This window comes from Oncorhynchus mykiss, chromosome 17 (assembly GCF_057628025.1).
Source record: "Oncorhynchus mykiss isolate SJ-2025 chromosome 17, ASM5762802v1, whole genome shotgun sequence".
NCBI classification, from domain to species: domain Eukaryota; kingdom Metazoa; phylum Chordata; class Actinopteri; order Salmoniformes; family Salmonidae; genus Oncorhynchus; species Oncorhynchus mykiss.
This window is the reverse complement of record NC_143038.1, coordinates 41,687,293-41,702,715: the sequence shown is the minus strand read 5'-3', so window position 1 is coordinate 41,702,715 and position 15,423 is coordinate 41,687,293. Positions and strand designations below refer to the sequence as shown.

The 15,423-nt window shown below is 43.5% G+C and overlaps 1 protein-coding gene across 7 annotated transcripts in view; it reads left to right on the top strand.

Annotated features, from left to right (window-relative positions):
- Positions 1-1,850: 1,850 nt before the first annotated feature.
- The window catches only part of LOC110494219 (LIM domain and actin-binding protein 1), a 29,594-nt gene continuing 16,021 nt past the window's right edge, over positions 1,851-15,423 (top strand). Inside the window, exons 1-3 of one of the 7 annotated variants that reach the window (XM_036950270.2) lie at positions 1,851-2,197; positions 9,741-9,874; positions 10,927-10,972. In XM_036950270.2, coding sequence (XP_036806165.1) covers positions 9,750-9,874; positions 10,927-10,972 — 171 coding nt within the window. In that variant the 5' untranslated portion in view covers positions 1,851-2,197; positions 9,741-9,749. Of the gene's footprint in view, positions 2,406-4,518; positions 4,720-9,736; positions 9,875-10,926; positions 10,973-15,423 lie in introns of those variants that run through there. The other 6 variants (XM_036950268.2, XM_021569064.3, XM_021569062.3 and 3 more) reach the window with 6 other exon arrangements.

Below are 15,423 nucleotides of genomic sequence, written 5' to 3'. Positions count from 1 at the left end.
CAAGCCGCACTGCTTCTCAACACAATGCCCACTTAACCCAGAAGCCAGCCGCACCAATATGTCGGAGGAAACACCGTACACCTGGCGACCGTGTCAGCATGTATTGCGCCAGGAGTCGCTAGTGCGCGATGGGTCATGGACATCCCTGCCGGCCAAATTCTCCCCTAACCCGGACGACGCTGGGCCAATTGTGCACCTCCCCATGGGTCTCCCGGTCGTGGCCGGCTGTGTCAGAGCCTGGACTTGAACCCAGAATCTCTAGTGGCACAGCTCACACCTCGATGCAGTGCCTTAGACCACCGTGCCAGGACGCATGTGACAAATTAAATTTGATTTGATTTGCGATTACTGTTGGATTTGAGAAGGTGCTCCTCCCTCCCGGCTTTAGCTCGATTATGTGTTACCCGGTGCAACAAGGGCCAACATAAAATAACACTCTCATTGCAAGGCTCGGGGATGCAGATGGAAATCTTTTCTACATCTGTAGTGTAGACTCACTACTAGATATACACTGAGTGTACAAAACATTCAGGACACCTGCTCTTTCAAATAAAATAAAATAAAATAAAATTGTATTTGTCACATGCGCTGAATACAACAGGTGAAAGACTTACTTACAAGCCCTTAACCATAAATTCAGAAAAATAAGTGTTAAGTAAAACATAAAAATAAAGAATGATTAAAGAGCAGCAGTAAAATCACAGTACCAAGGCTATATACAGGGGGTACCGGTACAGAGTCAATGTGCGGGGGCACAGGTTAGTCGAGGTAATTGAGCTAATATGTACATGCAGGTAGAGTTAAAGTGACTATGCATAGATAATAAACAGAAAGTAGCAGCAGTGTAAAAGTAAGCATGTCAGTAAGGGGGGACGACAATGCAAGTAGTCTGAGTAGCCATTTGATTAGCTGTTTAGCAGTCTTATTTATTTATCCGTTATTTTACCAGGTAAGTTGACTGAGAACACGTTCTCATTTGCAGCAACGACCTGGGGAATAGTTACAGGGGAGAGGAGGGGGATGAATGAGCCAATTGTAAACTGGGGATTATTAGGTGACCGTGATGGTTAGAGGGCCAGATTGGGAATTTAGCCAGGACACCGGGGTTAACAACCCTACTCTTACGATAAGTGCCATGGGATCTTTAATGACATCAGAGAGTCAGGACACCCGTTTCACGTCCCATCCGAAAGACGGCACCCTACATAGGGCAGTGTCCCCAATCACTGACCTGGGGCATTGGGATATTTTTTTTTGACTTTTTAATATTTTTTTAGACCATGGCTTGGGGGTAGAAGCTGTTAAGAAGCCTTTTAGACCTAGACTTGGTGCTCCGGTACCGCTTGTCGTGCGGTAGCAGAGAGAACAGTCCATAACTAGGGTGGCTGGAGTCTGACCATTTTTAGGTCCTTCCTCTGACACCGCCTGTTATAGAGGTCCTGGATGGCAGGAAGCTTGGCCCCAGTGATGTACTGGGCTGTACGTACTACCCTCTGTAGTGCCTTGCGGTCGGAGGCCGAGCAGTTGCCATACCAGGCAGTGAGGCAACCTGTCAGGATGCTCTCGATGGTGCCCCTGTTACTGACCAGATGAATCCTGGTGAAAGCTATGATCCCTTATTGATGTCACTTGTTAAATGCACTTCAATCAGTGTAGATGAAGGGGAGGAGACAGATTAAAGAAGGATTTTAAAGCCATGAGACAATTGAGACATTGTGTATGTGTGCCATTCAGAGGATGAAAGGGCAAGACCAAATATTTAAATGCCTTCGATCAGGATATGCTAGTAGGTGCCAGGCACACCGGTTTGTATCAAGAATTGCAATGCTGCTGTGTTCTTCATGCTCAACAGTTTCCATTGTGTATCAAGAATGGTCCACCACCCAAAGAACATCCAGCTAACTTCATGTGTCAGCGGAGTACATGCCCCGACGAATTGAGGCTGTTCTAAGGGGCAAAGGGGGGGAGGGGGGGGGGGGGTCACGAAGGTGTCCTTAATGTTTTATACACTCAGTGTATGTCTGTGATGTTGAGCGGAGACATTTTTTTGGAAGAAGAATAAAAGTATTTTATGTTTATTCCCTGCGAACTGCAACTTTAAGAGATGGAAAAGAACTCTTGATTTGGTGACAGATTTGTCCCGCCCCGTGAGATGCACATACTTTGAGGAGCGCACGAAGACGAAAAACTCATTGCTGTGAGTGTAATTACCAAAGCCATTTACATTAGCTATAGAAAACGTATCTGGTTTAGCAGCAAGAGATTAAAACAAGTCAAGTATGTTCGTTTAACAATGTAATTAAAATCTCAGATACTAGCAGATTAATCGACTCAAACCAACGTCTCTCTTTCTATTGTGCACCTGTGGGACTGTCGGGGGAACTGCGGTAGGCAACATCATAAACGTAAGGCCAAAGCAAGGTTACAGGAGTTTTGTCATAAACTTGTGTTGATATGTACAGTTATTATAATGCTATGTTAATTTCTAGCCTTAATGTGTGCGTTTTAGTATGCTAGTTTAGGCTCTGGTGTGAGTGTGCACATGGTGAATTTGCTCTAGCCAAGGCTAAATCAAATGTTTGCTGGTTAATGTTGCCAATTTGACAGGTACTTCCAATCTTGCACCATTATTACTGGTGGTGGAGGTTGCATGGGAAGTTATGGCAGTTGGCCAACCTATTTCAGGGTATGAAGGACTGGAGTGAGATGCAGTGCATTCATTTTGATAGTACAGCAGGTTTATAGGCTACTTGTTTATTGTTATAATAATCCATCTACCAAGGAAGATGTCTTCCTGCTTATGACACTTTTTATGAGTAGGCCTGCATGACCATATGTTACAAAATGATTCCAAAGTTTGTAAATATTTTCAAAACTCAAAAGTGGAGCATTTTCAAAATAAGTGTACTCCCCACAATCCCATCTGTTGTGTAGATCCAGCTATCACAAACCCAAATTAAGGGGAAAGATAGACACCATCTAATTTAATCATTTTAAATGGTGCTTAGGCTTTCTTTCCTATGGGGTTGAGGAATATAGTTAGATCTGCACAACAGATGGCGTGCGAGACATGGACTCATCTTGACATTAGACCACTTTTGAAAACATCTGAACAAATGGGCATTTTGGTGTGAACTATTACTTTAAAACTCAGCTGATACCACCACAGCCATTTTGGTGACTTGGGCTACTCAAAGTAGGTTACTTGTTGTTGGCTTGATAGCCAGGATATATTCTATTCAAACTCCTGCTGAGTATTACGAGCTAGGTATTCAGTGGCTGTCCCTGGAGAAATGAGTAGTCTACTTTGGTATTCACCTCAGTGCCAGCAGTTGTCACACAATGCCGACTGTCCAGCTTTGTACCTTAACCGCACCGTGTGGCCATTTGAACAGGCCATTTGAATGCAGCTCCATGCTTATTTAACGGTGCTATTTATGCAGTTCTCTGTCTTGGAAGTTGCACAGCTGAGACTTAGAAAACGCTGCCAAACCATGTCGCCTTTTCATCCTCTCTCTGTGAAAAGAAAAGGATAGCCCACAGAGGAGGCAGGTGGTGATGTCCCAGTGAAGATGACTCAGTGGAATGCGTTGATGATGCCACCCATGTCAGATCATTTGGTTCGTCAGCCATTTTCACAATGCCAATTAGGGGACTTTCCTGTGTAAATAAAATAGAAAATATGCTACACTGGTTCAGATGCTGGGCAGAAAAAAAACCATGACAGAAACTATACATTTTCTCAACTCTGACATGCTCCTAAAGTTGATTTATTAATGAGACACAGACAGAAATGGGCAACATTTTGATTCAGTTGTCAATTTCTCTGCCAAGCCAATGGATTGCTACAGAAATTGATATAGGTAAACTGCTCTTGTGAAAAATGTGTACAATTGTATGGGTATTGAAGTCTTGGTGCAGACAAAGCTGTGTAAGGCGCGACTGCGTGTGTGTGTGCGCGCGACTGCGTGTGAGTGCACACCTCCGCGTGTGAGTGCACACCTCCAGGTGTGAGGCAAGGATTGGTACTGGTTAGACAGGGCCTGTGAAGTCGCAATGGGTTGAGTGTATTGAGAGCCAGGGTTTTCTCTCCCTGCCGCAGCACCACGCAGGCCCAACCACACGCTTCAACCTTTCAAACAGGGCAGAGAAACCTGAGCTTCTCGCTCTGTTCGTCTCCTCTCCCCTCTGTCCCCCCTCCTCCTTTCTCTTCACCTCTCTCCTCTAGCTGTCCTTTGCCGCAACCACCCACCTCCCCTTCTTTACCACTCTCATGAAGGGGATCAAGTTGTGCCATAGAATCACACAATTTAGATCAGTTGAGTTCTTCACCAGGTTGTTAAAACACTTAACTGTAGAGCAGTTGTATAGACTATTTCCTAGAAATTCTGCTGAAGACACACAAACACACCCTATGTACCTGGCAGGTGGAATCCAATCTCTAAGGTCATTGGTACAGGAAATCATGTGACCTGCTTCCTCCACTCTCATGACACCTTTCTCCTCACTCCGCCCCTTACACTCTTACACACTAGAGACCTGCACATACGCATTGTGTCGGGTGTCGCAAGGTTTCACCAGGGGAGTGTGACAAACCGGAAGTGCTTAAAGTAAAGGCTGGACCGAAACTGGAGTGCTATAAAATAATATAGATAAGACAGTAACTTTATATCGAGAAGAAAACAGAAAAATAATCCTTTCAAAAAAGGTACGTTTAAGGTGTGTCACGGTTAACTTGAACTCTTTGGGGAGAAGTGAAGTTACCGCTTCCCTTGTGCCATTGTTTTTGTAACTGTGTGTGTGTATATAGCGTTTCAAAAATCATTATCGCTGTTCTCACTGAGAGTATTGACCATAACTCCCAGTGTTACTGTAGTAAGGCTAGTCCAACAGTATCCATGTCATGGATGTGACTTTTTCCTACCAATTGTCTGATCACGGGTTAAACCAAGGATGGCGGCTTTGTGACATCTGATCAGTCCCATGAGCTGAGTGGTGCCAAGTCAGGGAGAGTCTGAGGGAGAGTCCTGCGTTTCAGTTTCTGACTCAATCTGCTAGTTTAGCTTGAATGATTTTGTGTTTAATGATTCTTTGTTCAGAGCCAGGCAGAATTGACTATTGATTTTTATTTTTTCAAAGTCTGTTTTAGAGACGGACTTCAAGTAGCTTTTAACCCACATGGTACTTGTTTTGCTATGGTTCAATTTAATTACATAGTGTCATTACCTGCAAATCAAATTGTAGAGTAACAAGCAAATCGAGTTTGTCACAAGTGTTACCAGTCTCATATGGTTGGTAATGGTATGACGTAAAGAGCACAGTTTAAATTAGGCTACCGTGCCAATAGAATTTCTGCACCCCCTTAAATGATCTAAAAAGGGATTCAAATAGATTTTTGACAAGTATACCCATAACATGATGCTGCCACCACAATACTTGAAAATAGAGAGGGTTTTACTTTGGGATTTGACCCAACCCTGTAGTTTAATTTACTCCAAAAAGTCTGTTTATTTGTTGTGTTGTCTTTGCAGTATTATTTAACAGCCTTGTTGAAAACAGAATATATGATTTGGAGTGGAATTTTTAACATGGGCTTCTTTCTTTTCACTTTGTCATACAGGCCAGTAATTTGGGAGTAAAAACTATGTTGTTGATCCCTTTTATATTATGGTGGCAGCATCATGCTATGGGTATGCTTGTCACCACCAGGGACTGAGGAGTTTAAGATCCAAATAAATATGAAAGGAGCAAAGCCCAGGTAAAAGGTTAGAGAGAAATCCACCACATTCTTCTGAAAACCTAACCCTGTGATAGTTGTATTTTTTTCCAAGCGCAAATTATAAACCCCTTCCTACATTTGAGCTGTTCAGGACTGATGTACCTCCATGTCACTCAAGGCACTGATGATGATAAAATGGCTATATTTCGCAATACAGACTGATCCTGTGTTGTGTTCCATATCTGGGTTTGTTGTGGATACAGCATTGCAATGAGATGAAAGTGAAGGTTCAAAGGCTGTTCCGCTTTGTGCTTTAGTGAAATTGACACAGCGGCCTCGTTGACTGAAACACGATAATGATTGCCTCAGGAAAGGCGCGTCCGCAGGATCTGGCAATGTCACTTATTTTCAAAAGTTATTCCCAACATCCGGTCCCCACATCATGTCAAGTTTACAGTCACAATCAAGTATGTTGAAGTGAAGATTTGATTTCTTATCAATATACTTGCTCACCATACAGGTAGGGCTGGGAATTACTAGGGAACTCGCGCTAAGATATTATCACGATACTTATGTATCGCGATTTGATACTGTGATTTTTTTTTTATTGCGATTCGATGTTCCAAACATATTGCTCACCAAATGTCTGCTGCAGAGGAACAAGAGAGCCATGAGAAAACAAGTTTTGATCAGTCATATAAATAAAAGTGCTGAAAACAAATTAGCTCCCTATTTAAAAATAAGTAAATAAGTAAATAAAATAAAAAGTGCAGTAAAAGTAGTACAAATAGAGGAGTTTTGGTGCAGGCATAGCAAACTAGCGCCAAAAATAATATTACGATATTGTCAATATGATATATCATCTGAAATAATATCCCCCATCACTACATACAAGTGCTATTCAGATATGGTGAGAGAGTAGACTAGACTGGGCCAGATCAACTAAACTTGTTCTGTTGCAGTTTGCTTCCATGAAGTGGAATGCCAAATGAAAAGGAAGCCTCGTCTCTGTTTGGTTCGGCTACTTGTTCCTCTACATATCATGACCACTTACTACAGCTAGGCTGCTACCTCCACTACTTCTGCAAGCTTAGAGGAAGATGATTCCTTTTTATTGTCCAATATGCACACATGTCCATCAGCAATTTGTCTGTTCTATCCCAACCCCTCAGAAGGACAGATAAAACATGCCCTGGATGGGGTAGAGTGCAGCGTCCCTGGAGAAATTATAGGGGTTAAGCAACTTGCTCAAAGGCACAACTGCAGGAGATGGCTGAGCTTGCAGGTGATAAGAGTACAATGGAAGTTGAATAGACAAGCACTCCAAATAAAGTGTTTTATATTCAACTTCCATTCTCCTCCAAGAGGGACTGATTTTTATTTCCTGCTCATCCAGTTTGTTCTTCAATCCCTGCATCTTGGTTTCTACTATGAGGTAGTTTCTTTCCCCTGTGCTTAGCTTGGAGAAGCAGCTTGGAGGAAAGGCTGAGGATGATTTTTTTTGAGGAATTCCACTGGATTTCTGCCTTTTGGCTTCCTGATCTGGCCTGCTGTGCTGATGCACATGAATATGATGCGTTGCCTCTGACACACACGCATTACACTTTATCCCTTTTCCACTGAACACATACCTCCAGGGTTGCACAGGCTTTCAACCAATATGCACTTCTTAAGCTAAGGTTTAAGCTTTGACCTATTTTCCAAAGTTTTTCTCATGAAATATGACAGAGATGCAAGGCCCGAGTTTTAAACCACCCCTGTGGCCATGCTAAACACGGTCTTTATGAGAAGTCCATGTGATGTCTCTCTCTGTGGATTAGATTATTATTTTCCTGGATCCCATGGTTTGTAGACAGGAAGTGTTGGAGATTCTTTTGGAATTGGTCATTTGTTATGGTTGTCGTCGTGGTCACACTCGTAGTGCTGGTTTGCTTGTGTAGCTTATGAGCAATTCCATGGTAGTGGAATTACGCTGAGACAGATTTTTCACTTTAAAATGTATGCCAAACAAAATCATTGATTTCAAAGTTTAACTCTATGCACAGTGGCTACTTTGAATAATTTACACCAAAAAAATATATATAAAAATGTACTTGAAAAACTGTGCAGATGCTAAGTTTGGTCAGGAATTATGGTAAAATCTCCCTCAATTTTATTGTTACTGAACTTCATCTGCACAGTTCTTCCTGTAAATGTGTTTTTGTAAATTTGTCAGTGGAAATGGTTAAAACTAGTACCTGTGCATAGAGTTCTGTGGTTTGTTAAGCTTTGAAATGGATGTTTTTTGTTTGGTCTACATTATAAAGTGAAAAATCTGAGTCTAATTCCATTATCATGGAATTGCCTCTACTATGTTTATGCGTGTGCTTGGTCATGTCTGAGTCAACACAAAACCAGCTGCTCTGACAATGCTTAATTCAATTCAGTCTCTTTGTCGGGTAATGATGTAATACCTGCAAAGCACACCTTAATGAAAATGACCAGATGAAAGGGCATGGTCCATACACCCTTCCGGCTGGCCCAAGACAGCCTATTGATATGAATTTATCTGAAAATGACTACAAATACACACCTTGCAGTATACCAAAGGTGGGTCCATGTATAAACTGATAAATGCTTTTGTCGATTCTCATCATTCCCTCCCTTCCAGACAAATGACTATTTTACTGGCTTATCAGCTGTGTTATGAGACCGTTTTTTTTGTTAGTGTACGTGTCTATCGGAAAACACAGTAACTATAGTAACTAACTTCCTGTGTGCATTTAGGCATGTGGGTGTATGTTATACTCTGGCCCTCTATAATTGTTGATTATGAAGATCAGGCTGAGATAAGTGGCAGTCGGAGTGCTGTTTTTCTCCTCCGAACGGAACAGGCCTCCTGAATGTCTCGGAACAGGCCTCCTGAATGTCTCGGAACAGGCCTCCTGACTGTCTCGGAACAGGCCTCCTGACTGTCTCGGAACAGGCCTCCTGACTGTCTCGGAACAGGCCTCCTGAATGTCTCGGAACAGGCCTCCTGAATGTCTCGGAACAGGCCTCCTGACTGTCTCGGAACAGGCCTCCTGACTGTCTCGGAACAGGCCTCCTGACTGTCTCGGAACAGATTATGATATGTTCGGATTCGCACAATGACAACATTGCTGCTGATCTCAGTTGTGTACCTGTCCCACAGTCAAGTGTCTGAACTTTCCCGCTCAATCATGATGGCAGAATTTTGTCTGCTTGCTCCTGTAACCATGCAATGTTTGAGTGTGTGAGCTCATAGCAGCAGGGGAGGGTATGTGCTGTAGATGATATCTCGGGGGCGGACCGACTCCTAGACAAAGAGCAGAGCAGGTGATTGACATACAGATCAATGACCTCACCATTGGGGAAGCTGAGGGATAGACAGTACCTCTTTGTACAGAGACAGTGCTGCATTGATCCCCCCTGTCTGTCAACACTCTGCTATTATTCTGGGGGTTCTGGGTGAAATAGACTATGAACCTATTAAAGAGAACACTTTACTGGCATAACTTTAGTGTATATATGAAGCAATAAAAGCATACAAAATGCCTATATTGGTAATAATCAATGGGCTGTAGGCTACCTGGTAGGGTAATGTTTTAATGGGATAACTCCTGGGCCATTACACCCCAAACAAAAATACAAATGTGTTTGTTTCAATTTACACAAGTTGTCATTGTTATTAACATGTTATTCATTACCCTTCAATTAAGGTGTCACCCTGTATTGTCTATGTCGTGGTTTGATTGATTCATGATGAATGAGCGGTGAGGTAGTGCACTGTGCACACCATGGACAAACAGCTGGATGATGTCACCCAACAGTGCCAGTGTTGGTTGTTGAATCCAAGCTCTACAGGCTGTGTGTATTATACACTGTATTAGGTCATTTCTATAAGATGGGTGTTGGAGAATTTTGGGACTTGTATTTCATGTAAAACAGGTAATGTAGTTTAAAAAAGTAAACATTTTGATTCTGTCATTAATTAGTGTGTGTGTGTGTGTGTGTTAGTTAGGAGGTGGAGATGGAAGGCGGAAGTTCGTTCAGCAGAAAGTCGTGGGCGTCGCAGTCTTTACGGGTCACCGCCAGGGAGCTCTCATTGGTCAGCACGCGAGGCAAGACCAACGCCATTGCAGAGCGCTTCTCCAAGTGAGTGACACGCACAGCTCTCTACTAGACACTTCTGTCTGTATGAGTGTACTACCGTGGACACTTCTCTTCCAAATGCATCATACCAAACACGCATCTATCTGTAGGGAATCCTCCATATCGCCCAGCTCTACTTACATACTGTACCAATCACACTTATCCCTTTGGTGCTCCAGTATGTACATACAGTCAGTCAAGTCTGTGTCAGTGGGGAGCCAAAATGAAAGTCAACCCAAACACTTCAGGCTTAAAGGCTTTATACAAGAGCTCCCATCCCAAATGTACATCATTGAGGGAGGGAGGTAACAGAGATGTTGGCTGTATATCAATCCTGTTCTGCAGGTCATTGGGTTACCCTCGTGTCTGCCTACAGAGGTTGCAGCAGAACTGGAAAGAGATCATTCTGACTGTTAATAGTTACCACTCTTTAAGAAGCGCTGTGGGTCTGAAAATTCTGGTTGAAAAGTCACCTCTTCATCACATTGTCGTAACTGTAATCTTAGGCAGTATCAACCGTGACCTATTTCCTCATACACCTTGCATGTACAGGTCATTTTCTTCTGTTGCTATGTAAAGTAGCTGTTACCTTACAACAATCCTGACCTACCGTGCCGCTAGTACATTTCAGCTGGCATTTACATAGCTATGACTAACTGTGAACTTTAACACCTCACAAAGCAACTGTTTTGACTATGCAGAGGTTGTTGATTCTGCTCTTCACAAGTCCTCTCTGCCAGCCCTAGCTATGGAATCACAATTTCCCTAGTATAACACAAGGGTGTATAAAACCAGTGTAACAGTGGTGTTAGTCGAAAAGCAGCGTAGTGTCTGCAGATCCAGAGGAAACCAGATCGGTGTCAGAAATAGCCCCAAACCCTTTTTTTATATTGCTTACACTTCCCTGATCTCTTCAGACCTTCAAAACATGTTCAGATATTATTGATTTAATAGCAGTGCAAACTTCCATTCCCAGTGTAATGCTTTGGTCTACTTTACTGCGTGCACCTCTGTTCTTGATCAGCAGAGGTCAGTGTTGCTTCTCTGTTCCATAGGTACCAGAGAGCTGCTGAGGAGGCCAATGCTGAGAAGAAGAAAGCAGTGAGTATCTCCATTCAGCTCCCCAACAGGAGACCCACTCATGGAACTATAGGACGTGACATCACCTCAGACACAGTCACCAGTTCAATGATACGTTTGTGAAGCTGCCCTCTTGGTCAAGTCTTTGACTCTGTCACCATTGAACTATATCAAATCAAATTGTATTAGTCACATACACATGGTTAGCAGATGTTAATGCGAGTGTAGCGAAATGCTTGTGCTTCTAGTTCCGACAATGCAGTAATATCTAACAAGTAATCTAACAAATTTACAACGACTATCTTATACACAAATATAAAGGGATGAATAAGAATATGTACACATAAATATATGGATGAGCGATGGCTGTGTGCCATAGGCGAGATGCAGTAGATGGTTTGAAATACAGTGTATACATATGAGTTGAGTAATGTAGGATATGTAGACATTATTAAAGTGCCGTTATTTAAAGTGACTAGTGATAGCTTTATTAAAGTGGCCAGATATTTTAGTCTGTATGTTGGCAGCAGCCACTCTGTTAGTGATGGCTGTTTAACAGTCTGATGGCCTTGAGATTGAAGCTGTTTTTCAGTATCTCGGTCCCAGCTTTGATGCAGCTGTACTGACCGCGCCTTCTGGATGATAATGGGGTGAACAGGCAGTGATATCGGGTGCTGTAGGTATCCTGGAGGGCAGGTAGTTTGCCCCCGGTGATGCGTTGTGCAGACCGCACTACCATCTAGAGAGCCATGCGGTTGTGGGCGGAGCAGTTGCCGTACCAGGCGGTGATGCAGTCCAACAGGATGCTCTCGATTGTGCATCTGTAAAAGTTTGAGTGTTTTAGGTGACAAGCCAAATTTCTTCAGCCGCCTGAGGTTGAGAGTGGCGAAGATGGGACAACAGCGCCTCTTATCTGTGTGGGTGAACCATTTCAGTTTGCCAGTGATATGTACGCCGCGGAACTTAAAACTGTCCACCTTCTCCACTACTGTCCCATCGATGTGAATGGGAGGGGTGCTCCCTCTGCTATTTCCTGAAGCCATGATCATCTCCTTTTGTTTCGTTGATGTCTTGTGAGAGGTTACTTTCCTGACACCACACTCCGAGGGCCCTCACCTCCTCCCTGTAGGCCGTCTCGTCGTTGTTGGTAATCAAGCCTACCACTGTAGTGTTGTCTGCAAACTTGATGATTGAGTTGGAGACGTGCATGGCCACACAGTCATGGGTGAACAGGGAGTACAGGAGGGGGCTGAGAACGCCCCAGTGTTGAGGATCAGCGGGGTGGAGATGTTGTTTCCTACCCTCACCAACTGGGGGCGGCCTGTCAGAAAGTCCAGGACCCAGTCGCACAGGGCGGGGTCGAGACCCAGGGTCTCGAGCTTAATGACCACTTTGGAGGGTACTATGGTGTTAAATGATGAGCAGTAGTCAATGAACAGCATTCTTACATAGGTATTCCTCTTGTCCAGATAGGATAGAGCAGTGTGATGATGATTGGGTTGTCTGTGGACCTATTGGGGCGGTAAGCAAATTGGAGTGAGTCTAGGGTATCAGGTAGGGTAGAGGTGATATGATCCTTGACTAGTCTCTCAAAGTTCTTCATGATGACAGAAGTGAGTGCTACTGGGTGATAGTCATTTAGCTCAGTTTCCTTAGCTTTCATGGGAGCAGGAACAATGGTGGCCATTTTGAAGCATGTGGGAACAGCAGACTGGGATAGGGATTGATTGAATATGTCCGTAAACACACCAGCCAGCTGGTCTGCGCATGCTCTGAGGATGCGGCTGGGGATGCCGTCTGGTCCTGCAGCCTTGCGAGGGTTAACATGTTTAAATGTTTTACTCACGTTGGCCACGGTGAAGGAGAGCCCACAGGCTTTTGTAGCGGGCCGTGTAAGTGGCACTGTATTGTCCTCAAAGCGGGCAAAAAATGTATTTTAATTTGTCTGGGAGCAAGATGTCGATGTCCGCGACGGGGCTGGTTTTCTTTTTGTAGTCAGTGATTGACTGTAGATCCTGCCACATACGTCTCGTGTTTGAGCCGATGAATTGTGACTCTATCTGGTCTCTATACTAACGCTTAGCTTGTTTGATTGCCTTGCGGAGGGAATAGCTACGCTGTTTGTATTCAGTCATGTTTCCAGTTGCCTTGCCACGATTAAAAGCGCTTTCAGTTTTGCGCGAATGCTGCCATCAATCCACGGTTTCTGATGAGGGAAGTTTTTAATAGTCACAGTGGGTACAACATCACTGATGCACTTGCTAATAATATACATGGCTAAGACTATAATCAAAGAGAATTCTCTTGGTAGATAATGCGGTCGGCATTTGATTCTAGGTCAGGTGAACAAAACGGACTTAAGTTCCTGTATGTTGTTATGATCACACCAGGAGTCGTTAATCATAAGGCATACAACCACACCCTCCTTACCAGAGAGTCGTTTGTTTCTGTCGGCGCGATGCGTGAAGAAACCGGGTGGCTGTACCGACTCTGACAACATATCTCGAGTGAGCCATGTTTCCGTAAAACAGAGAATGTTCCAATCTCTGATGTCTCTCTGGAAGGCAACTCGTTCCCTAATTTCGTCCACCTTGTTATCTAGAGATTGGACATTGGCGAGTAATATGCTCGGAAGCGGTGTCTGGTGTGCTCGCCTTCGAAGTCTGACCAGTAGGCCGCTCCGTCTGTATGCCTAAGTGGTTTTGTGCTCTCTTCTCTGCTCAGGCTACTAATTTTTGACAGTGACTAGATGAGATAAAGCATTTTGTCATTCACATGGTAAAATGACAGCCTTTCGAAAACTTCCACCTCCCACACACCCATTATAATCCTCATCTCGTCTGAGGAGCACACCGAACAATTCCATGCCTTGTTCTGCCTGCCACTTATTGTGATGGGCAGGCGGTCAGCCCCATAATCCTGACTCAGTCGACTAATCCCAAAGTAATTCCCTCTGTTGGGATAGTTGTCTCTGTCTGTTGGGATAGTTGTCTTCTCTGTTGGTTATGGTCTTTGTTTGTTGGGAAGTGCTGGAGAAGTGGACAAGGGAATAGGGAATAAGTGATCGGCCGATGTCATGCAGGAGTACAAGGTAACTACCTAACATTTCCAATGGCTCATCGATGGGGAATGTATTTTGATCATTGGGTACCTTGCTGCCAGTGAATCTGGACCGAGATTGTAGCACAATACTTGCTCTGCGTGACTTGACATTGTGGAATTATGGAGAGGCTCAAGTAGTTGTAGACAAACATTGTTTACACACAAGGTCCTTAAGGTCATTCAGAGCGAGGAGAAGACGTGCGCACACACACACACACACACACACACGCTGGTTGTATTTGTGTGTGGTGCATGCTGTTCCTCCAGTCTTCCTGTTTGTGCTGAGTTAAACAGTCGGCACAATGTCTAGTCAGCGCAATGCTGTGTGTATGCGTGGATCCACAGGCAGCACTAGTCCTAAAGGGTGGGCTGTAAATTTGGGTCATAGGAGGAAAAGAGGTCTCAGCTTTCTGAGATGCAATCCTCTGTGTTGCGGTATGAGAATCAGGGCCAGGAGTTTTAACTAGGTTTTTTTTCAGGTTTATTTTGGTCCCTGATTTTTTCCTGGTCAGGTTAACCAGCAGCATTGTCATAATGAATGATTACATGATGGTCCACAAATGAGCGCTAAGGAGGCTCCTGCAGTCTTACTTAACATTGTGTTGATTGTGTGGAATCTACACTGAACAAGAATATAAATGGAACATGTAAAGTGTTGGTCCCATGTTTCCTGAGCTGAAATAAAAGATCCCAGAAATGTTCCATATGCACAAAAATATTATTTTACATCCCTGTTAGTGAGCATTTCTTCTTTGTCAAGGTAATCCATCCACCTGTCACGTGTGGAATATCAAGAAACTGATTCAACAGCATGGCCATTACACAGGTACACCTTGTGCTGGGGACAATAAAAAGGCCACTCTACAATGTGAAGTTTTGTCACACAACACAATGCCACATATGTCTCAAGTTTTGAGGGAGTATGCAATTGGCATGCTGAATGCAGGAATGACCATCAGAGCTGTTGCCAGAGAATGTAATGTTCATTTACAGTGCCTTGCGAAAGTATTCGGCCCCCTTGAACTTTGCGACCTTTTGCCACATTTCAGGCTTCAAACATAAAGATATAAAACTGTATTTTTTTGTGAAGAATCAACAACAAGTGGGACACAATCATGAAGTGCAACAACATTTATTGGATATTTCAAACTTTTTTAACAATTCAAAAACTGAAAAATTGGGCGTGCAAAATTATTCAGCCCCTTTACTTTCAGTGCAGCAAACTCTCTCCAGAAGTTCAGTGAGGATCTCTGAATGATCCAATGTTGACCTAAATGACTAATGATGATAAATACAATCCACCTGTGTGTAATCAAGTCTCCGTATAAATGCACCTGCACTGTGATAGTCTCAGAGGTCCGTTAAAAGCG